Source organism: Hirundo rustica, chromosome 6 (assembly GCF_015227805.2).
Source record: "Hirundo rustica isolate bHirRus1 chromosome 6, bHirRus1.pri.v3, whole genome shotgun sequence".
Taxonomy (NCBI): domain Eukaryota; kingdom Metazoa; phylum Chordata; class Aves; order Passeriformes; family Hirundinidae; genus Hirundo; species Hirundo rustica.
Window position 1 is genome coordinate 48604417 of NC_053455.1, and position 25152 is coordinate 48629568.

The 25152-nt window shown below is 45.4% G+C and overlaps 1 protein-coding gene across 5 annotated transcripts in view; it reads left to right on the plus strand.

Moving 5' to 3' along the window:
- Window positions 1-549: 549 nt before the first annotated feature.
- The window catches only part of SLC22A18 (solute carrier family 22 member 18), a 60321-nt gene continuing 35718 nt past the window's right edge, over window positions 550-25152 (plus strand). For 2 of the 5 annotated variants that reach the window (XM_040067435.1, XM_058421022.1), the window contains exons 1-5: window positions 2042-2411; window positions 2545-2779; window positions 4179-4276; window positions 6402-6547; window positions 7486-7618. In XM_040067435.1, the coding sequence (XP_039923369.1) occupies window positions 2284-2411; window positions 2545-2779; window positions 4179-4276; window positions 6402-6547; window positions 7486-7618 (740 nt within the window). In that variant the 5' untranslated portion in view covers window positions 2042-2283. Of the gene's footprint in view, window positions 747-1291; window positions 1391-2041; window positions 2412-2544; window positions 2780-4178; window positions 4277-6401; window positions 6548-7485; window positions 7619-25152 lie in introns of those variants that run through there. The other 3 variants (XM_040067438.1, XM_040067433.2, XM_040067436.1) reach the window with 3 other exon arrangements.

Below are 25152 nucleotides of genomic sequence, written 5' to 3' on the forward strand. Positions count from 1 at the left end.
CTCCACCCATCCTGGGGCTTTTTTCCCCGGGGGAATGGGCCTAGAGACATGGACAACCCACTCCCCAATCAGGGACAAGGTGGGAGTGGAACAGAGTTGGGTTACATTCCAGCATGGGGGATGGGCACGGCCAAGCCGAACAACCCACATGATACAGTAAAAGGGGAACAGGGAAAAAACATTACAAATTCGATGAAACACAATAAAAACCAAATTAATGCATTACAACAGTTCCCCCTAATGGTCTTTCCCTGTTTTTCTCCCCTCCAACCGTTATATGTCAATCCCCCACTCCCCCTCCTCTGGGGTCTGCCTGTCATCTCGGGGGCCTTCCCCTGGAGCTAGAAAGTTCTCCCAAGGGCGTTGAGTGATAGGTCAGATCCAGAGAGGGTCCCTCCACATCATTTATGTTTGGTTTATGAGAATATCATTCACCTGTGTGACCCCTCCTGGTGATCCCTGATTTGCTCACCCCCTGCCTCTTCTCCTTGTTCCACCCCCAAATAAAAGGTGCTGGCAAGCAGCCGGGCGGGCTCTGCCAGGCGGCTACTGGAGGTGTGGAGGTCCTGTGCTGGGGCTCCAATAAAGTCTCAGCAGAGTCTGCCTTTCTATGTCCACCATCCTTGCCTTGCACCACCTGTGCCTACCGCCGAGGTCACGTAGGAGCCAAGGCCCCACAGGATCGGATTAACTGGCACTGCCAGCTGTCCATACCTTTCCATGCCGCAGTGCCTGAACCAGCCTGGGTAAGGGTGGAGACCATGCATAAGGCACCGCAACAATAAACAGAATTCTGTCATTAATTTTACTCTTCTGTTCAATGATAATTTGTACATTGTGCCTATCCAGCACAAGCCAGGGAGTGATGATGTTGGTGCTGTGCTGAAGGACATTTGAAGTGCAGGCAAATCCATTGTTTTGCTCTGAGATGAGCTGAATGTTGAGCACTGATTTTTTGTTGAGCTGGGATATGTGCTGGGGAGTCATCTTTCCTCAGTAACAAATACAAATTCTGGGGTCTTGTGAGCTGCATCTTCTTGAATGCCAGTATTGCTGTAGGAAAGTAATTTTTGAAGGCGCTTTTTTCACTCATGCTCTAAGTTTGTGAAGGGTTGGTTCAGTGCAATCTCCATTGATATGGTACCCAACCCTGGTGAAAGATTTAACCTTTGGACTTCCCCCTCCTTTGCCAGGAGGTAGAGCCTGGCAGCCTTCAGCAAATCCCAGGGCTCGGTGGTGACATATTGAACAAGAAGGTGTGCCCAGAGATCTTACAGCTCTCTCTCCCTAGGCTTGGTTGGAATCCTAGAGCTCTGACAACCACTCCAGATCCAAGCCAGCAGACAGCTGTGTGTGTCTCTGTGTTGATGTGTTTGTGTCAGCCTTCATGGTGAGTCAAGACTGTTTCTAAGCTGAGGTGTTACTAAATTAGAGGGACTGGGTGACATGGTCAAGCTGCAGCACAGGAAATTAAGATTGGACAGGAGGAAAAACTTCCTTCCCAGATACTTAGAGAAGGGACAAATCTCTTTTCTTTGAGATTTTCAAAGCTTGCCTAGAAAAAGCCACAGCTGAACTGATGTATTGAAGCAGCAGGGTGGGTGAGATCTCCAGTTCCCTTCCTTTCCAAAAGTCCTACAATTCTGCAAAGTCAGAGCATTGGGATCTCTGCCTTCTTTTTCTCTTCAAAATAAAGATAATCCTCAACCAGACTCCCAGGCTTCAACGAGTTAGAAAACAAATAAAAAAAACCCCGAGCAAATAAGCAAGCAGACAAACAAATAAAACCCTAAGTAAACAAGTAAGCAAACAACAAAACCCCCAAAGGCCAAACGAGTCTTATTTATTTCATTCCCCAGCTGGCAGTCAGCCTCATGATTTGCATGGATTTAATTTTTTTTTTTTTTTTTTTTTTTTTTAATGCTTTTGACCTTGGCTGGTAATCTGTAGTTTGAGTGGAGTCACATGTGAACATTTGCTAGCTCAGAATTACTATAAATTTGCAGTATCTGGAAAGGAGGGAAAATGGCTCAGACAAAGGTGATGAGAAGGGCTCTAACTACATGCACGACCTGTGTTTATTTCAAGATCTGTACAAACCTGCTGGAATTGGAAATAGCTGTTCTGCTGTAATCTTCACTTGCAACCTCCAAAAATAAAAGCAAAGTGCCTTTCATGAAGAATTAAAGCAGCCATCTCTCCTGAGCCACCAGGGGCAATAAAAGTGAAGAAAGAGAAATAGTTAAGAGTGGAAGGGCTTATCACGTGCTCTTGTTTGGGGCAATGTTCACTTTCACTTTCGCTGGGACACTTTGTTGTGATGACACTTGGGGCAGTGAGCCCACCTGGGACAAGGCTGCACAACCAGATCCCTGGTTTGATGCAGGGTTACCTTTGATCCTGCCTAGCAAGTAAGCAAAGGGAAGAGGAAAAAAGAAAGAAAGAAACATTAAACCCGTGGCATGCTGGCTCAGCACCTTTCACACCGTAAGCTTTGAACTGTGCGCACAACTTGTGTGCCTTATCTGTGCTTCACATTCACAGGTCGCAAGTCCCTTCGTGCCTTTTTCCTGTCCGTCCTGCAACAAGTAATTCTGTGAGCACCATGAATGCAAAAACCAGCACTAGAGGTGAGAAAGAAGCCTCAGGAATGAGGAATGAGACCCTGGGAGAGAGTGGCTGCTTGGGAGAGGCCAAAAGGGGACAAGTGATCCGTGTTGCCTATGTCATTGCAGCTCTAGACCTGACCTTTCTCTTCATGCAGATGGGAGTCATGCCTGTGAGTATGGGTTCTCTTGCTTCACAGCAAATTTCCTTCAATGCCAGCTTCTGTAGTTTTCCGGTAAAGTCAGGAGACTTTAAAACTGCTAGATTTTAGCAGGAAAGAGGAAAGATATCCTTGAAACTGAAAGGAATACTTGGTATTCCTACCTAACACGCAGGCTGTGTCTCTGTCCAGGGTAAGCCCAGGCCATAAAAAGTTGCTTTATTACTTGGGCTGCCAGTAGCACCTAGAGCTCTTTCCTGGCCTGAGGGCTCTGGGTGAAGCTGATGTAGGTTGTGTCTTCTTGCATGGAGTGTGAGAGTGACCCATCCAGCAGCTATCAGGAAGCAGAGATTTCAGATCAAAGGTGGGTTTTTTCTAAGTGTGTAATTAACCAGCTCAGTGGGATTCATTGCTTCTCACTTACTGGGCTCTTCTATCTGATTCTAGAGAATCAGTGAGGACTTTCGGTTGGAAAGTCTTAAGGTCATTGAGTCTAATCAGAAGCCTAACACTCCCAAGTCCACCACCAAACCAAGGCCCTGAGTGCTACATTTACACATTTTTAAGACACCTTCACAGCGATGGCAATTCCACTACTTCCCTGGGCACTCTGTTCCAGTGCTTGACAATCCTCTCAGTGCAGAAACTTTTCACAATATCCAACCTAAACCATCCCTGGCGCAATGTGAGGTCATTTCCTCTTGTCCTATTGCTAGTTACTTGTGAGAAGAGACTGACCCCGCCTGGCTACCAATCCCTTTCAGGCAGTTGTAGAGAGAGAGATAAGATCTCCCTGCACTTCCAGGCTAAACAAAAACATGACACAACAAACACATCAATCAGAAATAACTGCTCCTTGGCTCTTCAAGGTGTGCATCTGTGTTTTTTGCAAGCTCAGGCTGTGGGTTTACCATCCAGTGAAGGCAATATTTGCCCATGTTGTACCTGAATGGATTCTGATTTGTTTGATTAAACAACAGCTCCAAGACTTTTTCATAGTCATCTCCCAGACGGTAACTGGGCTGTTCCAGGCGCAGGGTCTGGAGGCAGGAAGGTTTAAAACTTCCCTTATCCCCCTTAGCAATTGCTGAGTATGTTCAGCTGTGTTGAACTGCAAAGGTAAATGGTAATACAAACTTGTCACCCAGTGCAAAATTGATGGTTTTGATCACATCTCCTCATGCTTCAGGTGTGGGACAGAGACATTTGGTCTTTATTAAACTGCCAGTGTCTGACCCAGTGAAGATTTCCTGTGTAGGGGTGGGGGATTAAAGGAAGGGGTTGTTTGGAGTGGTGATCCTTTCTACACAGATATTAAGATGTTTATTCATAAATATAGCGTGCTTCTTTTCTATTTTTTTGTTTTGTTTGGTTTTTCTTATTTTTTGTTTTCTTTTGTCTTCATTTTTAGTACTTGGCAAAGAGCCTAGGTTTGGATTCAGTGGGATTTGGCTATCTCCAGACCATCTTTGGTGTCCTCCAGCTTGTGGGAGGTTACATTTTTGGAAGGTGAGAATGATTCTCATGGCCCTTTACATAGCTGAAAAAGGCCAGGCATTTTTACACTTTCATAAAACTCATTTAGTTCTGGTTTCTGGTCCTGTTGAAATGTTTGAGGATTTCATAATGAGAAAGGGAAAAACAAATGCTATTATTAGAAATACTGCTGCATAGAAGCAGCCTTTATGTTAACTTAGCTACATTTTAATAACACACATTTAAGTGTAACAATATCCTGGGAATGGGCTTAAACCACCAGAGTCCTCAGAGCCCAGGTCCTAACAGCTTAATCCTGCAAATGTTTTACAGCCATGTGTAACCTTAAAATGTCTTGTGACTGGGAAACAACAATAACAACACAACAAACAAAAAAGGGTCTTTATTGATGGTAAGTAGAGCAATTACAATAATTGAAAGTTGTGTCATTTCATCAGCTGAATCTGCATCCATGTTGAATACAAACTTAGACTTGCATGGAGCTTTAAGAACTTCTAAGAATCTTTTAAGAATATCTATAAACTCAGCTAGCAAAATAAGAAAAGAGTGGAAAAGATTTGGGGTTTCTACCTCTTTACCCCAAGAAACAGAGCTTCCTCTTCCTAATGAAATGTAAATAGCCCTAAAAAATTTGAGAGGTGGGAGAATGCATTCCTGAAGACCAGGGGGGAAAAAAAAAACCAAAAAAAACCCACCCCCCCCAAAAAAAAAAACCCCAAAAAACACAAAACAAAAAAAAACCCAAACCAAACCAAAACAAAAAAACCCCACAACTTGAAAGATATGTGTAATTCAGTGACAGAAAGCTAAAACGAGACTGAGAAAATCTAACTTCTCTTCTTGATCCTGCTACTGATGATCAAATGAATAAATGGATAGGGAGCTGGTGTGTGCTTCAGTTTACCTGCAGGGAATTTACATCTGGCTGATGTAGACTGGGAGTTCTACAGGATCCTCTGGTATGTGGACTGTGGCACTTTGAGGATCTGATCTCAGCCCTTGGACACATTTTCAAATGAATAACAGCAACATTTGATTCTACATTACTGCTTGGAAGAAAATGAATTTCTAAGAATGGAGATGGTATAAAGGGCCCACTTTTAATGCTTTTCCTATTAATACACAAACCTGGAGTATTTCTGTCCTGGATCTGGTGCCATCTGAAATCTGGTTCTCCTCTATGTATGTCTTTAAGTAAAATCCAGAATCACTGCTGAAGGGATGGAAAATGGCAAACCAGAATCTGTCTGGGACTGAAGGTGTCCTTTGCCAGATTGAAGCCGAAATTTGCAGTGTAGGTTTGAGATGAGAAGAATTTTTCTAGACACGAGACTTCTTTGATGTCAGCATAGGGAGAGATTAAATAGAAAATAGGAAGAAAGTGGATAAGAGAGAATGTGTTTCTTGGCTCAGTTTTTTGTGTCCTTGCTTGATGCTCCGAAACAGACATAAAAAGATAAAGCACTGTCTTTGCTTTTAAGTAACAAAACAAACAAAAAAAAAAATCCCCACACCAACAATGTAATGATTTGTGGTCTTTAGGTTACAAGCAGCAAATGTAAACTGCCCTGGCTTACATATAAACAGTGAAGTTTTGACCTGTACCTCTCCCTCAACACAAACCCTTTTAATTACTTAAGCTTAGCTCTGTCTGTAGACCAACCCTGGCATTTAGGGGGTTGTTACTCTTAGTGTAAGCACAACTAATTGCTATGCAAGGTACTGTTCATCTGCTAACTGTAATATAGAGTTTCAATAAAGTGAAGGAAGGAGGAATTGCAATGAGAAACTCTAAGGCCTGGTTTATGGTCGTCTTAGGCCCTGTTGCTCAGAACCCTTTCTGTGGTACTCTCAGACTTTGTCCAACTTAAGCTTTTTAAGCTTTTTCGAGTTGAATTACAGCAAAGAGTTGGAGCTGGGTCAAAACCTGATCCAACAGGGATTTTTGCCTGTTTGTTTTGGGGCTTGATGGGTTTGTGGTTGTTTGTTAGTGTGTTTAGTTGTGGTGTTGTTTGCTCTCATTAAATAGGAGCAAAACTGATTTACTATTGAGAAGTCTTATCTTTCTTTTTTTTTTCTTTTCTTCTTTTTTAAACCTAAATAGAAAACTGACAAACTTGTGCCATTTCTGTACCAGGTTTGCAGATCAGTTTGGTGCCCGAGCAGCCTTAATTCTCTCCTGTGTATCTGGAAGTGTCTTCTTCCTGCTTATGTCCCTCTCCACCAGCATCCCCATCCTCTTCCTCTCCAGGCTGCCAGGAGTGTTCATGCATGGGATACCAGGTAAGGTCAGTCAGGGATGAGCTTTCCAAACTGCTTTTGCTGCCTGATTCACCCCACCCCACCCCCTACCCCACCCCTTCTTGCTTGTTTTAGTGGAAGTCAATAGACTGAACAGCAGGAAGGAAGGCAGGAGGAACATGTAATGGTCCTCAGGGATGAAAGAACATGAAACAGCAGGTGTACTACCTGTGGAAAGCAGTGCTTATTAGTCTGACTTCCAGGCCCATCTTCCTGTATAATCCTGACGAAACAGTTTGGCCTTGGTCATCCAGATGTAGGTGGGAGTCACATGCTGGCAGCAGTGTTATCCCAGACTTTTCAGCTGCCTTCTTGCAACCAGGATACTTTACACTAAAGCTTCTCCTGTTCTCCGGATAAAATGAGCATCCTGGTAAAAATTAAACATTGTTACAAAAATACCTTCCATTACCCAACAAGCTGTTCTGTTTGGGCTGATGTTTCCTATATTTTTCACGTAAAAGAAAAACTTCAGCTACTAGAAGTCCATGTAATTCATGCAAGAAGAATCAAGTTGATAATGCTTCCTATTACTGGTGAAGTGGTTTATTTGAGTGGTTTGAACGGTTCTGTTTCTCATGACTAGTGGGCTATTGTGTTCAAAACTGATGGACTGTGAGGCTCCTAGAGGAGAGTGACAGTGCTTATTTGGGGGCTCTCTTCCATGCAATGTATGAAAACTAAAAGCTGAGGAAATTGCCTCTAACCAGAAACCAGCCCAGAAAAGTTTTAATTGGAAAAAAACCACAACAAAAACAAATAGCAACAACAACAAAAACCAAACAAACAACAAACCCAAAACAAACAACAAAACCAAAAGCTCTTAATGGCTTAGCAATAAAACCATGGGAACTGCTGGCACATCTGCTCAAACCCCATGGCAAGATTCTTTTAAGGGATATCTTTCCCCCCCCCCGCAGGTGCTCAGAAGGTTATTACAGATATGACTACTCCTTCCCAACGTGCTGGTGCTTTGGGGAAGCTGGGTTTTTGCTTTGGAGTGGGCATCATTGCTGGCTCTGCCCTGGGAGGTGTTCTGTCCACCAAATTCGGGTAAGTGGCCCACTTGTTTGGTATTGATTTTGTTGCAATCATTGAGGGAGCTGCTAAGGGGTATTTTGCTGCCCTACAGCTTGTGATGCTGTCTTACTCCTGGTGGCAGCAGAGGACCATACCAGAACTCAAAATTTTGCTTTCCCTGCTGCCACAAAGAATACTCACACTGTTTTCAAGGAGATCTTGTTGCAAATCTCACCTTCTGCCTACTTAAATACGTTTAAAAACAAGCTGGATTGAGAAGTGGATTCTGTCTTTCTCCTGATTGTCTTGTTTTTGGAGCTGAGTGTGCTGAAAAGCAGCTTTTAAGAAATGATACTGTACAACGGAGAAATAGAAATCAGGAGCACTGTGAAACTGGTGGAGAAAATGGTGTCTTTGTGGGATGTTCAGTATAGGGCAAGGCTATGGGAAAGGGGAAAGCAAGCTTGGGACAGCAGGGGAAGAGAGTGAGAAGGTCTAACCCTGTCACAGCAAGATGAAGTACACACCTGACAATTCCATGTTGACTTTCCACAGCCTGGCACATCATAGCAGGCTGCCACCTTCTCTTACATTCTGCAGCAGGAAAGAAATGCTCAAAAGGTATGGTGTGTCAGAGAATTTTGCAGGCAGTGAAGCGCATGTGGCTGTAATCTCCTTGGAGGATTCCCCAGCATTGCTGTAGTGGGGGAAAAAAAATCCCTTGGGAACTTTCAGGCTTTTGTTTTCTCTACTTCTTTTTACTATGGATACTTGCTTCTGCAGACTCAGGTTAAAATAACTCTACAGCATAAGACAGGGGGTAAAAATCACACTCATCCTAGTGCCATAAGCTCTGTGGACTGTGTATGGTCATACATCTCCTGGGTGTTTTCCAATGAGGCGCAGTGGGTTATGATGTGGGGTGTCATGTATTGCTTTCTGAACCTCATTGTGCTTCCACATGCACTCAGGTGCTGCAGTGATGCAATTCTGTGTGTGAAATCCTTTCACAGGTTGAGTTGAACACTTTAACCTTGCCACCTCAGGGAGCAGCCCTAAAACCTGTTGGCTGCTGTATCTTGGCAGTGTTGGCCAAGTGACACAAAACTGACCAGGAGGATTCATTTTGTAGTTATTACATTGTTACATAAAATTAAAATTGGAGATGTACATAATAGTAACTGATCATCATTTTAAAGTGTTTATAGATACTGCTGGTGGAGTGCTGGTTTTAATAAGTATTATTTTTAATCAAATGCAGTAATTGTAGACCTTTATGTGTTAACTGAAAGTTAACGGAGGTTGGCTCAGTTCTCAGCTTTGGTTATATGCCCATATTTAAATATCAGCATAGAAGAAGCATTGTTATCAAGCAAAAATTTATGGGGTTTCACTTTCCAGCGTGTGCATCAGTCACAGGTTTATAGAACAGCAGCAGTGGGAGGGAATCTCCTGTTTCATTTAATTACTCAGGGACATTGACTTGAAGGCAGTCTAGGTTTTGGATGTCAGGGCTCGGCTTCCAGGCTCCTCGCTCACTTTGAAAGCCTCTGGACCTTAAACCTTGTGTCTGCAGCACAGCGCTGAGGAAAGTGAATCTTGTCCATAATTACGGGAAAGTGAAGCAGCTGCACGTGGCAAACGAGCCCATCCCTTGGCTTTCCCATGCAGGGGCTGTTTCCCCCGCCTCCTGCGGAGGGCAGCTGCGGCCCGCTGCTCCTGCCGGGCAGCCGCGGTGCCTGCACCCTGGGGCAGGGCTGGGGAAAGCATTTGCCTGCCCGCCGACAGCGTCTGCCCTTCTCCTGGAAGGTCTGTGCATCCCTCCGGAACGACGAGGGGAAATTGTTAGCAAGGGACGAGCTTTGCCGTGCTGGCAGCGCCCTCCTGGGCACCCTGATGTGCGGAGAGGGTTGATAGGATTTGATAAACACCAGCTTCACGCTGAGAAAGCCGCTCTGGGTGTTTTTGGTAGAAAGGTTTGCTGCAGCCAAACCCCACTGCGCTTAGCTCCCTGCCAGATTTCAGTTCGAAGATCAGAGGAACGATCCGCCGTGCTGCAGTGTTCCGGCTGATACCGGTGGAGAGCAGGAATTCAGATGACAGCAGCTCCGTGCCACGGAACGGCGCCCGGAGCATCGCCATCCCCTGCGGCCGTGTCTGCCGCGCCCACCCGCAGGAAAGGAGCGCTGCTGCCTTATGGACATGCCCCAGCCTCCTCGGCCTTGTTGCTGAATCCCACAGCCTGCCTGCTAATCCTTCCTCCCTGTTTCCCACAGGAAGGCTCTAGCTGTCCTTGGAGCTGCGTAATCACTATTTTTTTTTTTTCCCCCCACAGAAGAATGACCCCATCACCTTCTATTGAAAAGAAGCGTTTCTGCTGTGTCATGGAAGAGCAAAGCTGGAGATTTCTGTCTACTCTGTGTTCTTTGCTTTCCCTCACCACAAAGCTGGCCAGCATTCCCCATGTGTTGTTGACAGCATATTCATATGTTAGCAGTGCTTTGAATACAAGACAGGGAGTAGAAATCAGTCTCAGTTCCTCAGCTGATGTCATTTTGGTATTATTCTTCTGTATGGTATTTACCATTGATCTATTTGACCTAAAGAACTGGTCTGTTATTTTTTTCATTGTTAGAATAATATTTGTCAACCGTTATTTAGCCCTGGGGAAGTTGAATGTCTTGTTCTGATTTGCATAGTATTTTCTGGATGTTAGATCCTGACCTCTGCTGTCAAGCTGTAACCACCAACTCCAGCCCTTCCTCTTCTCTTTAAAGTACTACATTTTCCTCCCGTGTTTTCCAAAACTTTGCTGGTCAGGCAGATTTCACCACCTGAGGATGAAGTATAAGCCAATTTAGTAACACAAGCAATCGTAATCTTAACCATTTGAAAAGTGTTTTCATTTTTGTAGGCTTTTCTTTTCTTTTTCCTTAATTGGTGTTTTCTGGTAATTGATCAGTTGGGTCAGGATTGTGGATAAAAAATACCTAGCTTGAAAATAACTCCTGTAGTTCAGCTGAGGGCTACACAGGTTCTTGGAGAGTGCAAACTCCCTAACAGTTCGTCCACAAAAGTTGACTAAGAGGAGTTCTGTTTACACTCTTCAGAGGTTCTCCTTCCCTGTGCACTTTCTGCAAAGCTGTTGTGGGACCACTTGCTGCGGGTGAGTGCACCCCTAAAGAGAGGTGATTTGGTATTTGCAAGGGACTTCTACGGCAGCCCTGTGGATGAAAGGTAAAAGCAGACAGCTGGATTAGTTTTCATAAGAGGAAAGATGAGTCTAGGTAGTTAATTGCAGAGATTTCCTCCTTTCTTCTGGGACTATGATTAATTACATTTGGCTGTTTTATTCTTTCCTTCTAACAAGGATGTAGAGAATCTCTGCTGTGTGATCCAAGAATTGTTTGCTTTCTATGGACACGGAGACGTTTCTTCATTTTAGTGACTTGGCTGTAGGCTTAAATCTTTTTGGAGCAATAATTGTTTTGATTACAGCAGGCTTTGGGGATAGTTTGTTGGGTTTTATTTTTTATTCCCAGCTTTGCAATTATCCTTCTTCCTCATAGGGAAAAGAAGGAGCTTGTTTGCCTGGAGTAGAGAATTGCCTTTTTTTTTTTTTTTTTTTTTTTTTTAAACCCATTTAAACAGAGTCCTATGGCAGAGAATTTCTCTTGGCTTCATGGCAGAGTGGAAAAACTGTGGGTGTTGAAAGGACTGAAGGCTGGGAGCTGGGAAGGCGGGTGGAAGCATGGCAAAGGGTGAAAGGGTTGTGCTCCATTTCAGGACAAAGCAGGGCATTCTGTTCCTGGGAGCTGCTCCTGCTCCCTTCCACAAAAAATATGATGTTTCTCTGCCTGGGATGATGCTGATCAGCCAAGCATCAAGACTGGTGACGCTTGTACAGGCATTGCTTTGTCCTTTGTGTCAAGTCACTTGGGAGAAAGGGAGGTGGAGTCTGCTTGCCAGCAAGCAAATCATCTGGGATCTGCAACATGGTCTGTCGCTGCTGGTTGAGCTCTGTGGTGCCCTGGGAGGAATGGGGACAGAAGAGGAAATGGGCTGTTTGTCAAGGAGCTGATGACTTGGGGAAAGTGCAGACACCCTCAGCTCTGGCCTTCTCTTAAAAAATAAAACAGAATCTAAAGTTTTTTTCTTATCACTTACTCTGCATGGCAGCTATCTTAATTTGGAAGCCACGGCCCTGAAGTTTAACTGTAAATTCTGTGTTAGAGGATCATGGATATTATCCTTCAACCACTTGTTGGTTCAGAAGTCAGGTGTAGGGCACTTCTGTCCTCTATTCCCAGCACCAGAGTTTTCTAATTCTGATTACTCGTTTAACATATTCTTGAACCTAAGAAATGCCTCAGTGCACTTTGGGTGGAGTTTATCTAATCTTAGACATCTACAAGGGAGACAGCTACACCTAAATTTGCTGTTCAGACTCTAGTAGACAGTGAGGCATCGGTGGTTCTACAGCATCCTTTACCTCCTCATGAAGCCATCCTGAAGCAGCTCAGGGAACAGTCTGCTTCCCAAATTTTTTGTGCTTGACCACCAAGTCCCAGGACACATTTCTGGGCATCAGCACACTGTGGTCAGGGTCCTGGAGTTTGATGCTGGATTGTGAACTTACCAGAAGTCACCAGGATGCAGGTCCTCTGTCGTTTTCTGTCTATGCTGCATTCATACAACAGTTAGGTCTACACTAAGCTCTTCCCCAGCTCTTCATTCCTGTAAATTTCTAATCTGCCTCCCACATCTAGGCCACCAGTTTTCAGGTTTGGGTCCCCTGGCTTTCTGCTGTGTACCCACTGGAAGATGGCACCATCACTGCAAAGGTGCCCTTGTTCCCCCTCAGCCCATCTTCAGCGAGCCTGGCTAGTCTGAGCTCCAAGGGAGGCAGGTGTGATGATGGGGCCAAGAGCTCCTCCTGGGTCCTTCACCCATAGGTGGGGCCCTTTCCCAAGGGAGGAAGAGTGGGGTTTAGCACAGGAGCCAGCAGCTCATGGGAGGGGAGAGTCCTTGCCTTGTGGCTGCCCTCAAGGGTATGGCTTAGGAGGGCTCGGCTCAGGTTGAGCTAATGCTGCCTGTTGGCAGTCCCTTCCTCAGCCTTGTCGGGTGTGCTCTCAATTTTCCTTCAAAACCCTCATTCCCATTTAGCTGTCTGCAGGGATTTTGGTGGGAGGGCTGCGAGTATGGCTGTGCCAGCTCACATGGGATGGCCACCTGCCCCTTCTCCCCACAGCACCCTCCTACCTCCTGGGCATCTCTACCTTCATTTTCCCAAAGTAATTATGGTGAAATGCATTTTAGGAAAAAAAAAATTTAAAATCCAGAGTTTCCTCCAGTGACTGGCTTGTGCTGCTTTCAGAGAGCTGAGGTTTGGAGCCTGCTGGAAATTGCCTTGTGCCAGAGCCATGGGAGGAGGAACTCCTGGCAGGATTTGCCTGGTGTCCCTCCATGGGCTGACAGCAGTTAGGCAAACAAACAGGCAGACAGAAAATAAAAGGCACAGGGGGAAGGACATCTCCAGGGGAGCTAAGGAAATTTCCCTGCTGCCTTTTCCAGCTTTCATCATACCTGTGCACTGGGGGAGGCTGCCTTGCCTTGCCACCTCATGCCTGGAGTCTGAAAGTGAGGGGGCGGCGGGTGAGCAAAACCCTGGTTTGTGTTCGTGGTCGCCAGACTGCAATCAAAAGCGTGTGTGTTTGTGGAGTCAGCTCTGCTAAACAATTATGGGTGTTTGAACATTGCTCCCCTCTCTTGATGCTTTGAAAGGCCTGGGTTCCTGTGCACCATGGCACCCTGCCTGGTTTGTCGTTAACTGTGTTCCTGCACGGCTGTGTAGAGGTGGTGGCTGATTTTCTTGTTAAGTTTGGCTTAACAGCCCCAAGAAATGAGTAAGAAGTGGAGGCAGAAACTCCACAGTAGAACCAAAACTGGAATTTTATAAAAAGATGCAAGGTATTTTGGGTCTGGCCTTGCTAGCAGAGGTCGAGTTGGAGGGCTGAACATGACCCTCACAGCCCAGGTTGCACAATGAGGCAGTGTCTGCTCATGACTCACTAGAGCTTCATCTGCTCTTCCCACTCCTGGAATATTTCACGACTGGGCAGAAAATCCAGCAGTATCACTGGGGATTGAAATCCAGGAAAATACTGTTTTCTTTGTTAACAGAAAAAAAAATAGAAAGTACAGAATAGCCTGTGGTTAAGTCCTGAATTGGGATTTGGGACTTGGCTCTGCGTTATTTTCCTGTGATACGAGTAAGTTATCCCATCCCTCTGCACTGCTGTTTCTCATGCATAATATAGGGCAATGAGATAGTTTCCTTCCCTCTTCCAATACATTTACAGTATTGCTGTTTGGATCATACAGCCTTTGGGATGCAGACTTTCTCTATCATGAAGTGTGCTCATGCAAATATCTACTACCTTGAGGGAATACATCCTGCTTTTCCTGGATGTATTCTCTTTTTAATCCTCTGGTTCCCTGGGTGGGCAGAGTCTTTGTAAACCAAATTACCATCCCATTCTGGGGGGGCTTGTTTCCTTTTTTTTTTCTTTTTTTTTTTTTTTAAATTATGTTTCTTTTTTTTCTTAGTTGTTTGTAAAGAGTCAGTGCCAGGTTGTTTTTTTTATGGTCATGGAATAGTCCCAGAGACTGTGGGCTAAAGTGCAGGGCTGAGCCCAGCAAGACCTAGCAGAGGGACCTCCAGGGCAACCTGAGGTGGCCCTACCTTCCTCCCTTTGTGTTTGTACATATTCAAATGGGCAGCTCTCTACTTCTCCTAATCCTTTTTATTCAAAGGGTCATGGTTACGTTTCATTCTGATCTGCTTCAGTGAACAAACCCAGCTTTGTGGTGAGGCTGGGGCAGGAAGGATGCTGTGCTTTTGTGGGAAGGACTATCAGACGAGGGAGGGAGGCACGGTCAGGATGAACGGAAATGTGTGGATGTGGCATGTGAAGGGTGGGCCAGGAGGAGTTAAGACTCCTGGAGTTAGGTACATGAGGAATGAAGCTCTGCAGGAGACAGACTTAGTGATTTTAGATGTACTTTGTCACCTGGGGCAGTAAGATTAGGGCTCCAAGGGGCTTGGGCTGCAAGGAAGGAGTGTTCCCAAAATAGACCTTCATTTACCACAGGCAAGAAGGGACAGCACACCCGCTGCTGCTGCTTTCCTAGTTTCCTCCTGCCTGAAATGTGACTGCTGTAAAGGATGGCTGGAAAAGCAGCCCTTTTGTAAGATTTTGGTCTCAGCTTTTAAGCCATTCCCAGTGCTTTCCTTGGCCATTGATGCTGGATTGGTGGGGCAAGCAGGAGGCTGCTGGGTGGCTGGAGAGATGCAACATCCCATTGTCACGAGCTGCCTGTTCACTTGTGGGCCAGGCTGAAGGCCAGACTGCTTGAATGGGGTGTTAAGAATGAAATGCAATGGGTGTCACCTTGTCAGGAACTGCACCAACTTCCACGGCCCAAGCCAGGGTTTTTGGTTCCTCTCAGTCTCCTTATGAATGCTCACAGCCACACCACCAGAGCCAAAGGTATGTGAAGCATTTGGACAGTGGATGCAGCCAGAGGGCAAAGGAGTTTCTGAAAGGCCATCTCCAGGCTACCCCTGACACTTGTTTGGGGCTTGTCTCTTCCACCTGACAAACCATGGCATAGTGCAGCCAAATGAGAAGGTGTTTCCAGCATCAGAAACTCCTTGGTGCTCCTCAGACTCTTGTCAGTGAGCAGCTGGAGTGCATGGAGCCACTGCATGGAGCTCTGCCTGAGGATGGATGAAGAGATGACCAAGGATTTACAGGTCAGGATCAAAGGGAGGACAGGACAAGTGAGATTATAGTCTGGGTCTGCTGTAGGCCATCCAACCAGGGTGACTGAGCAAATGATGTCCTCTATTCAGATAGGAGTAGCCTCATGTTCACAAGCTCTGGTCCTGGGAGGAACAACATAACTGGGCATAAGCAACACAGGAGGAGAGAGAAATCTCCTGCTCCAAGTCATACAGGACTTGTTCTCAGCAAGAAGGAAAGGCTGGTGGGGAAGGTGAAGCTCAGGGACAGCCTTGGCTGCAGTGACTATGGAATGGTGGAGTTTGAACCTTAGTGCAGCAAGGAGGGTGCAGAGCAAGCTTTCTGCCCTGGACTTCAGGAGAACAGACTTTGGCCTCTTCAGAGATCTGCTTGGTAAAGTATCACGGGATAAAGCCCTGGAGGGAAGAGGGGTCTGAGCAAGATGGTTGGTATTCAAGGATCACCTCCTCCAAGCTTAGGAGAGATGTATCCCAACAAAGTTGTCAGGCAAAAATGCATGGATGAACAAGCAGCTCCTGGAGAAGCTCAGAGGATGTCTGCAGGAAGCCTTCCAAGGGTGGAAGCAGGGACAGTTAACCTGGGAGGAATACAGAAAGATCATCTAAGTAGCCAGGGATCAGGTTAGGAAAACAAAACTCCTGACAGAATTAAATCTGATCAATGACATCAAGGGCAACAAGAAAAGCTTCTATAGGCATGTGGTTGATAATAGGATGATGGTGGAAAATGTGTAGCCCTGTGCTGTGCCAGGCAGTGCAGGAAATTACCATAAGCAGAGATGCTGATCCAAGAGGAGGGAAATGCTTGTGGTGGGATCTGAGAGGCCGAACACTGCGGTGAGAGTCCATTAGTGCACAGGTTGTAGCACTATGTCTTGAGCCAGCGGTGTGTCTGTGCCATGGCACACGCTGAAACACTCCCAGTCAGTATTTGCAGGTGGCAGGACATCTTATGGGGTTGTACCCCACTTGGGGGGATATGCAGCAGCAGATTTGGAAGAGTAGCATGTCTTGTTATTAACTATTGCTTGGGAAACGGCTTGGGTGGCCTGAGAGACAAAAGCCTTATATGTTCATTCAAATTATTTCCTTTACTTTACCATCACGTAAGGGCTTTGGCTCTGCTCTCCAGCTGCCCTCTTATGCAGAAGCAGTTGACAGCCTTTCCAGAAATGACTGTAATTTTCTTCTTCTCCCATCTAGGGATGTTAAAGTAGGTTTTCAGCACATAAGAATTTAGCACTTTTGGAAGTCTCATCCATTTAAATAGTTCAAGATCTGAAAACTGTGAGAGTTTTTGAGAATCAGAGGTTTCTTTGTTTAGCTGCTATTACAGCAACTGTTGCTTCAATTTTAATTTATTTTTCTTTGAGGAGACGGGATTGTATATCCAATCCATTGTGGTTTTTATGCAGCATTAACTTTCTCAGTCTCACTAAATGTTCCTTTATTTAATTATATTATCAACTAAAACTTTTGGTCTAATTACATCTTTACAAAACTTAACTGTGAATCCCTTTGAAATCTGCACCATTTTTATTTTTATGGGATTTGGTTCAGTTCTCTTCTACCCCAGGGTATGTGATCTGAGACATATTGAAGCCATTGTAAGTGTTTCCTTTGAGTTTGGTTTAAAATCAAGCTTCGGGTAAAGAAATTTGTAGAGGAAGGAAGGAAAGCCCCAGAAACCTAAAAGATTCCTGCTGGATATTTCTTTAAAAGACCCTGAATAATTAGAAATCCCCTTGGAAAAGCCATCTGGGGAGCATCTGAGCAATGCTTACAGGAGGCCAGAGTCTTAAATGCTGTTCTGAGGCTTTTAAGAAAAGGGGAGATGAAAGACAGTAATGGTTATTAAAGCTGAGGATGTTCATGCATCAGATGTTTAAACTTACTTCCTACAGAAGCTTGGAGAGGCTCTTTTCAGATATAAAGCTGTATAACAGATTCTGTCTTGTGTGTAATGGGGGTTTTTTTCCCTCCCCTTTCCAACTGTCCAGACGCAGTTGGATACAAGACAGTTGACAGATTAATTCTTCTGACTAATGTTTTCCAATGCAGTCCTGGTGGTTTCACAGTCTTTCAGGAATTACTTTTCATGACAGAAAGAGGCCTTCTTCTGGATGGACCTACTGATGTTTAAAAAAGACTTTTTTAAAGCATTTGTTGAATGATTCCTTTTGGGTAACTGGAGGAGCCTGTGGTTGGTGACACCAGGGTCACACCTTGCACTACACCCACATGTGTTCTCATTGCATGTGATTATACAGTCTGGGATGTGTAATTGCCTGATTGTAGTCTGTATACCCTACCAAGAGTTGCATCATTTTGATTTTGCCTGGGTGCTGTGTGGCAAGCACTTTTCAGACCAGACAGAGGCTCTTGGCCCTTGAAGGATTATATAATTTTTCCCTGTACTTCTGTATAAAGTCAGATTTGTTTGTTTGTTTGTTTCTGTTGGTGTGGTTTTGTTTGTTTTTGTTTGTTTGTTTTTAATTGGAGATGAAGGTTCAGCTGTGGCATGGAAGAATTTGCAATAGCTACAGGAGTACATCCAAGGTGCAAAACTGCTTTGAATAGCAATGGAGCTGAATTGTTTCAAGGTTTTTCAGAACACAGACTCCTCCTTGAATATTACAGCATCCAGCGTGAGCAAATCCCATTTGTTCTTCTCCAGCTATGATGGTGAGAGGCCGGGTGCCCACTGGGAAAGCAATCCAGAGCCCTGTGAATTACTCACTTACCTCAGCCTAACAGAACCCAAGGTCAGATGATCGAAAAAGGAGTGACAAATACCTACCAAGAATAATCCATCTGGGAGATAAGGCCTCGCCTCTCTACAGGCAAGGTGCAGGGAGCTCAGTGGTGGCACCCAGTGTGGGGGGAAGCACAGGAATGCAAATGGCACGCTGTGACAGGGCAGTGAAGCCATCTGATGGCACACTCAGGCACTCTTTTACTGGGAATGAGATCTATTTCTAGACTTTGGAAGTGAGCCATCCAAAAGTAAATGTTTAGTCAGCCTTGGAAGCTGTCTGAAATGCGTGACGTGCCTGTGACAGGGTGATTTTATGGGGATCAGGCTGACCTTTCTTTGTCAAATGTGATTCTCCTATAAAGAAAATCTACAGTCAAAAGAGTTGATAAGGTGTGGGAGAAGTTTAGTTGTCTGTTCTTGAGAACTGAGCTGCAGGGGAGAAAAGGGAGTCTGCTTCTTCTGCAAGCACTCATAAAGCACATGGTGGGGGCTTTCCCTGGCATGGAGGTTGTACCCTTCAAAACAAGCCCTGAATCTGGGGATTTGGCATAAAACTGGGGGTTGCTGCCAATATTTGTCTCACAGGCATGAGTGGAGCCACTTGGCTTTGAGTTAGGGCAGGCGTCTTGCTTTGACCAGGAGCTGTTGCCTGTGAGGGCAGGCAGAAGGGAGTGCAGGGACAAGCCGGGCTTGGTCACAGTGCCAAGGATGCCGTGGCTGCTGAAGAAAACGGGGATGCCAGGGAACAAGAGCCAGCTCTTTAGTGGAGCAGAGTGAGCCCACAACAGGGTGCTGGGGGGTATGGGGTGAGAAGAACATAGGGCACCAGCAGCTGAGCACAATGACTTGGCCAAAACCAAGCTGAAAGTAGAAAGCCAAATCTCCAGCCTTTGGCTTTTGGAAACCTATAGCTCAAACTGTGGGTTGGGTTTGGGGCTGTGTTTTACTTCATTTGGGAGAGGAGAGAGTTACAAAATGTGAATCTGGGTTCAGGTTACTGTTCTGCTCCCCTGGGCTATTCCGGGTGTTCAAATATGAACTTTTGGCCCAGGCCCATCTCTAATTAGGCATATTCTTTAAAAGTATTTTCTTCCTTGGCTCCTGTGTGCTTGGCTTGTCTCCACTAGCCCTCTTTGCTCTGCTAGAGCACGGTTTACTGGGTATATTAATTGAACTGTTTACACACCTGGTTTCCTGCAAGAATAGACACCTAGCTCCTTCTTTTGAAAAGACAAGCCCAGAGGCTGTAAACAGGAATTGTGCTATGTCTGGAAAAGCTGAACTGCTGCTTATCTGCACTCCCCAGGGCTGTGGGACCAGCAGCTGCTGCAGACATGGGTCAGTTGAGTACGGAAACCAGCCTGTACACTCTTCCCACCGATCCTGTCCTGCAGCTCAGGTCCTCTAGCAGCTGAGGAGTCACCTTCTTTGCAGGGTTATTCCCTTTTATTGTGGCAGTGACAGGAGAGGCCCCACCTGGCATTTGGGTCAGCTCAGATCCATATTTTGTCTTGTGTGTGAAAGCTGGGGTATCATCCTGCAGTTATGTCCTGTGCAGGATGGTTGAGGGACACTTCCTCTCTTTTTATGGCTTTACCTTCCAAGGTTAGTTTCTGTTGAAGCTCCCCAAAAGCAGTTGTGTGTTCGTCACCCATTTTACTCTTCTAGTCATGGCCAAGGGACATCTTTCACAAAACATTGTCTAGCTGAAAAAACTATTGTATAAAACAAGGTTGGTAAGACTTGTGGTGTGGAGCAGATGGAATCGTCCCTCATGGTCTCTTTGGGTTTAAAAGGTATAAGCATAAACATGTGTTGTTGCACAATTTTGTGGTTGTGCTCTCCACCCCTGAATCCTGCTTTGCAGCTGCTGTTTTAATGAGTGGCATTGAGTTTTGCTTTGCTGCTTCCTCTCTCTGCTGAACATGACTTGCACTTCACCTGGACGGTACCAGCTCACCACTGCGTAAGGCTGGGAAGGCTGGTGTGCCGTGCTGCTGGTGTGGCACAGGCCATGGAGTGCGGTGCTGATGAGCTGGGCCTTAGAATCTGTAACTGCACTGCTCCAGGTTTCCAAATCTGATGAAGGCCTCTGGAGGAGTCCCCCAAGGCAAGGCCTGGGGAAGAGGCATGCAGATCAATGAGCTGGGAATGGGGAACAGGAAATCAGATGGACCTTAGGGCAAAATTTGATATCCAAATTCCAGTTCAGCTAAGAATGGAAAGTGCTGCTGTTCCCAAAGCACTGGGCTGGACTGGTATTACTCCAACAACCTCCAAAGTGGACATAAAGTCATCCACTGGAGAATTCCAGAAGGCATGATAGTAGTTTTTTGCTGTGGGAGAAAAACAGCAGCTCTGCCCAGGAGCAGCACAGCTCCTAATCACCCAGCAAGCAGTGACTTTGTCATTGAACTTTATGTTGGCATTGATCTCTGCTTGGCTGCTGAGTGTTGGTTACATGCCATGAGTGTTACATGCTGTTAAGGGCTGGGAAGTGTCAGCTCTGGAAAAGGGGCCTGAAAGGACAAAGGTGACAGGTACTTTTGTCCAGGCCTGCGTCAAAACCCCTCACAGAGGAAGAGAAGGCTTATGCTATCGCCCTGCCTACCTTCCCTCCTGCGTAATCAGGCCCCTCTGCCAAAAACTGGAATCGGGGATTTTGCTGGAACCCAGTGGCTCCCTGCAGCCAGTCTACAGCGGCATCATCGCTCACGCTGCACTCCGCGCTCCTCCTAATGGTATCAAATCAAGCAGGAAATTATTTTTGGAGCAGTGAAGCATGTTGAAACCCAGCAGAAGGCAGCTGTTTGTGTAACCGGAGTTATGGGAGAGCTGCCTCCTTTGTTGCCAAGCACTCGACTTCCTATAGTGGTGAGAAACGGCTTCCCCGCTCCCAGCAGCGTGAGCGAATCCCCTCCGGCTTGGGAGGCTGGGCTTGGTCCAGCATCCATCCTTCCTGTAGCATGTGCTTCACCGCTCTGAAAGTCTCCAGACACTTTTTGGGGCTGGGGTGGGGGTGTCTGAACTATCTGATTCTTACTCCTTTGATCAGTGCTCAGCACTCTCCTTAAAAACAAGCTACTCCCAAAACAAAGGGTTTTCTCCAGAATTTCAAATGAGTTTTGGTTATCTCTCAGCAGAGGTCCATGTCTGGCTAACAGCCCATGCTGGAAGTGAAACAATAGCCCTGCTTCAGTCTGATCATCTGAACCATGTGTTTACACCCTGGCTTCATTTCCAGCACCAGTTTGGTGCCTTGGCGGCACACACAGTGCCTTCACAAGGATATGCCCTGGCACGCAGCTCCTCTGGCTGCACTTCAGCACCTCCTTTTCAGTGTAGCTCTTTCAGCAGCTCCCAAGTGTCTAACAGGGCTTGGGTTGTTTTCTTTTTTTTTTTTTTTTTTTTTTTTTTTTTTTTTTTTGGGACTGGGGGTTGGGGGCACGGTCTTGGCATGCTGCCTTTTTTTTCCACTCTCTAGCAATAGCATTTCCACCTTTTCTTTCTGCTCCATCACTGCAAGCTGTAAATAGTGGCCCAACCTCCACCTGTATGTTGATGTTTCTCTTACCCAAATAGGTCTCTCACCCTGGGCTCTGCCTTCTTCTTATGCCCTCATACCAGAGCAGAAATAAATCCTTCAGCACTTTAGTGAAATGCTGTGCCCCATAAAATGGCATTGCTAACGTGAGTTGTAGGATAGTGTTAGCCAGAAAGAATGAGATAAAGCCGTGGCTGCAGAGATGGGGCTTAAATTCCTGCCCCCAAAATGTGATGCTACTGTACAGAAGGGAAGGACTAAGTCAGTGCAGAGAGGTTTCGAAAGCCACCATGTGGGTATAAAGTCTTTTTTGTTTGTGGAATTATTATGTCATCCCTCGGTCATGCAAATGTCGCCCTACAAGAAAGACTTTTTCACATTGCTGCCCTGTTCTGGAGAAGTCCCTCCCTGATTATTCTTGACTGCTGACTCCTTTAGCCATGTGCCCTTTTCCAAAGGGCTGTAGGGTGGAAAGAAATTCCCTGACACAGAGAAAGGCAGGAAAAAATCCTGAAGTGACTCAGTCTGAAATATTTATGGCTTTTCAATAGGGTAATTAAAATCTCATGCAGCCCAGTTACGGTCAGAAAAGGTGTCTGTCCTGTGCGAGGCTGAAGCTTGTAACAGTGACATGAATGTGTGTCAGCAATGAGAGCCCAGAGCTGGGATGATGGGCAGGGTCATTTCCATACTCTGTCAAAGTCTTGGTGTGAAGCAGGTTAAAAAATAATTTTTAAAGCCACTGTTATTTCACTTAATCATAACCTTTCAGCACAAGTGCTGGACAGTTTCTGTGTGGTTTGGTACTAGATTATGGAGCCTTTTGTTTCTGTCTGTTCCATCCATACCTACATTTGCAGCTATCAAATGTTTTGCTGTCTAGGGCTGTTTAGTGCAAGTTTTTAGTCAAAGATCCAGTTATTTTGTCCTTGCCACTTAATTGGTCCCTGTGGCATCATTATAACTCGTGCCTTTGGTTTTGCTTCATTTCGTTTGTGAGGGACACAGCACAAAGTGGGAGCACCCTTGGAGACCTCCCAGGGCCATCTAGAGTGTGCTTCCTGCCTTGTCTTTCAACTCTTTCTTTTCTTTGTCCCCTCCATTGGCCTGAAGGGATGAAAAAAAAAAAAAAAGTTCTGAAAAAATCTCCTGTTTGGTGACTGCTCTAACTGGTGGCTCAGGCTTTGCTTGCTCTAAAGCCATCCTCGGTCTACAGTGCTTTAGCCCAAGTTTCTTGGGACCTAAACTGAAGCATTTATTAAGATGTACCCCAAAAGGGAATCACATTTCCTGACAATGAAATCCAGCCCATGAAATGAAGTAAGTGTGGGCCTTAGAGGCAATGCAAAGAAAGGAACAGCTGCAGACTGTGAGGAGCAGTACATTAAATCGATCAGTTTGAAACCTCTAAGGTCAGTCCTGCTTCCCCAGATGAATGCCATAGCTATGTCTGAATGGTGCCTCTATTTCTCTGCGGATATTTTACCAAAGTGTCACTGCAGGGAAGGGTTTAATTTTACTTTGTCACCTTATCTCTGGGATCCATTTCAGTTCTGTTTCCATGACGTTCCTGAGAATTGTAAGACTAGAAAGAGATTTATTGTGTCTTTGAACTGCCTTTTGCTTTGAGGAATGAGGATATAATTGTAATGTAGGAAGGACAAACTGAACATGTTCAGGCTTGTCCTGCCGGGTCTTTCCCTGTAGCTTTTTTTTTTCCTTTGCCCCTTGCAGCTAGCACTCATGACTGGGACTTTCCAGCCGATAAAGTCTTGGCTAGCCTCGCGGCTAATTTGCTTCTAGAAAAACCAGCTCTCCGGCTGGCTGGATGTGCGGTTTCTTTGGATGCCAACAGGACCAGGGTTTGTCATTTTTTTCTCTGCCACCAGAGCATCCATCTCTCACTGTTCACATCTGTGGGATGAGTACAAGGGAGAGACTCAGGCAGATGGCTTTCATGTTCCCTCTGGGCTAATTTTTTCCACATGTTTAGGGATCTGTGAGTACTCTCTTCTCTTTTGGTTATATTTGGATTTTACAAGAAATAAGTCCAGGGAAGAAATTAAAGGCATATATTAACCAGACTTGAAGCAACCCACAAAGAACATCCCCAGAGCCTTCAAATCCCATGGTGCTTTGCTTTTAGGATATCATAGTATTAGTGTAGTTGAAATGCAGGGTTTGTTGGCTATGTCTGTAAAAACGATAAGTTGTACTTAGTTTGTATAATTTAATTTTAAAAAATAGCCTTTGTCGGAGGCCACTACAAGACTTGATCTGAAGCAGAGGTTAAAGGTAAAGATGTGGGTACAAACTCACCACTTTTTACTCAACTGTTGCTATCTGATAATTTACTCAAGAGCAGTGAATTTCAGGTGCTTTCCTACTGCTAATCCCTATCCCTGTGCTCTGGCTGGGGTCTTTGTATTGGGTGCTGCCATTTTGATGGAGATTGGCAGCCGTCACATCTATGCCACTGATATTGGGCCTGATCTTAACCCACTTTCGGCTTTTACAGACTTTCATTTTTTCCATGATGCCTGCAGCTCATCTTTTCCAGCCCCTTTTCCATGACAGCCCCTACTGCAGCCAGGGTTGCAGCTTTTATTTACTAATTGCTCAGGATCTGCATTGCTTGTTTTACTCTCACCCTGTGGTTTTTACTCAGTCCTTCCTCAGACAAATTTCCACTGACTCAATTTCATGCTTAAATTGAGTCAGGGCTCTAGGATGTGTCCCCGGGGTGAAGCCTGTTCCTAGGGCAGCTGGTGCTTGTGGAGCTGGGCCAGCTGACACCCATGTGCAATATCAAAGCTCCTGGGGAGGAATTCTTGAAACGGTAATAGGGATGTCACACGTTTTCAAAATCTCTACATGTGTGTGCATCTCTCATAAGTGGTGTTGAAATATGTAGGTGCCGCTGTTGTGTTGTCAGGGTGCTGTGAGACACAGCAAACTCTGGGTTCCCATTGTCTCACTGTTATGGCTGGGGCAGAAAATTGGCTTTTGGTGGATCCAGGGAAAAGGAAGAGGAGAGGAAAATTGTGGTACTCTGGTCTGAGCAGTAAACTTGCATGTGAGAGACCTGATTTGTAAGGCTTTTTATTCCCACCATGATCTTTATGGGATCTTACTAGGGCATTTAGGTTTTCTGTTCTTCATTTCCCTGTGAGTACATCCAGGATGTTTGCACCACCACTACCCACAGGGATATTATGAAGATAAATTCTTAGAGTGTGAGGTTTTTCAGCTTCCATTGCATTAGGTCTGTTTCTGTAGGTAAGAAAAGAAAACTTTATATCAAGAATCTTACAAGGACTGATGCAGACCCAGGTCTGGGGATTTGTGTACTTTGCGCAACCCAGTATTTTCCTGGTGCTGTACAGATATACGACCAACAGGCTTGGCAGCACTCTGAAGTCCCCGTTTCCATGGTT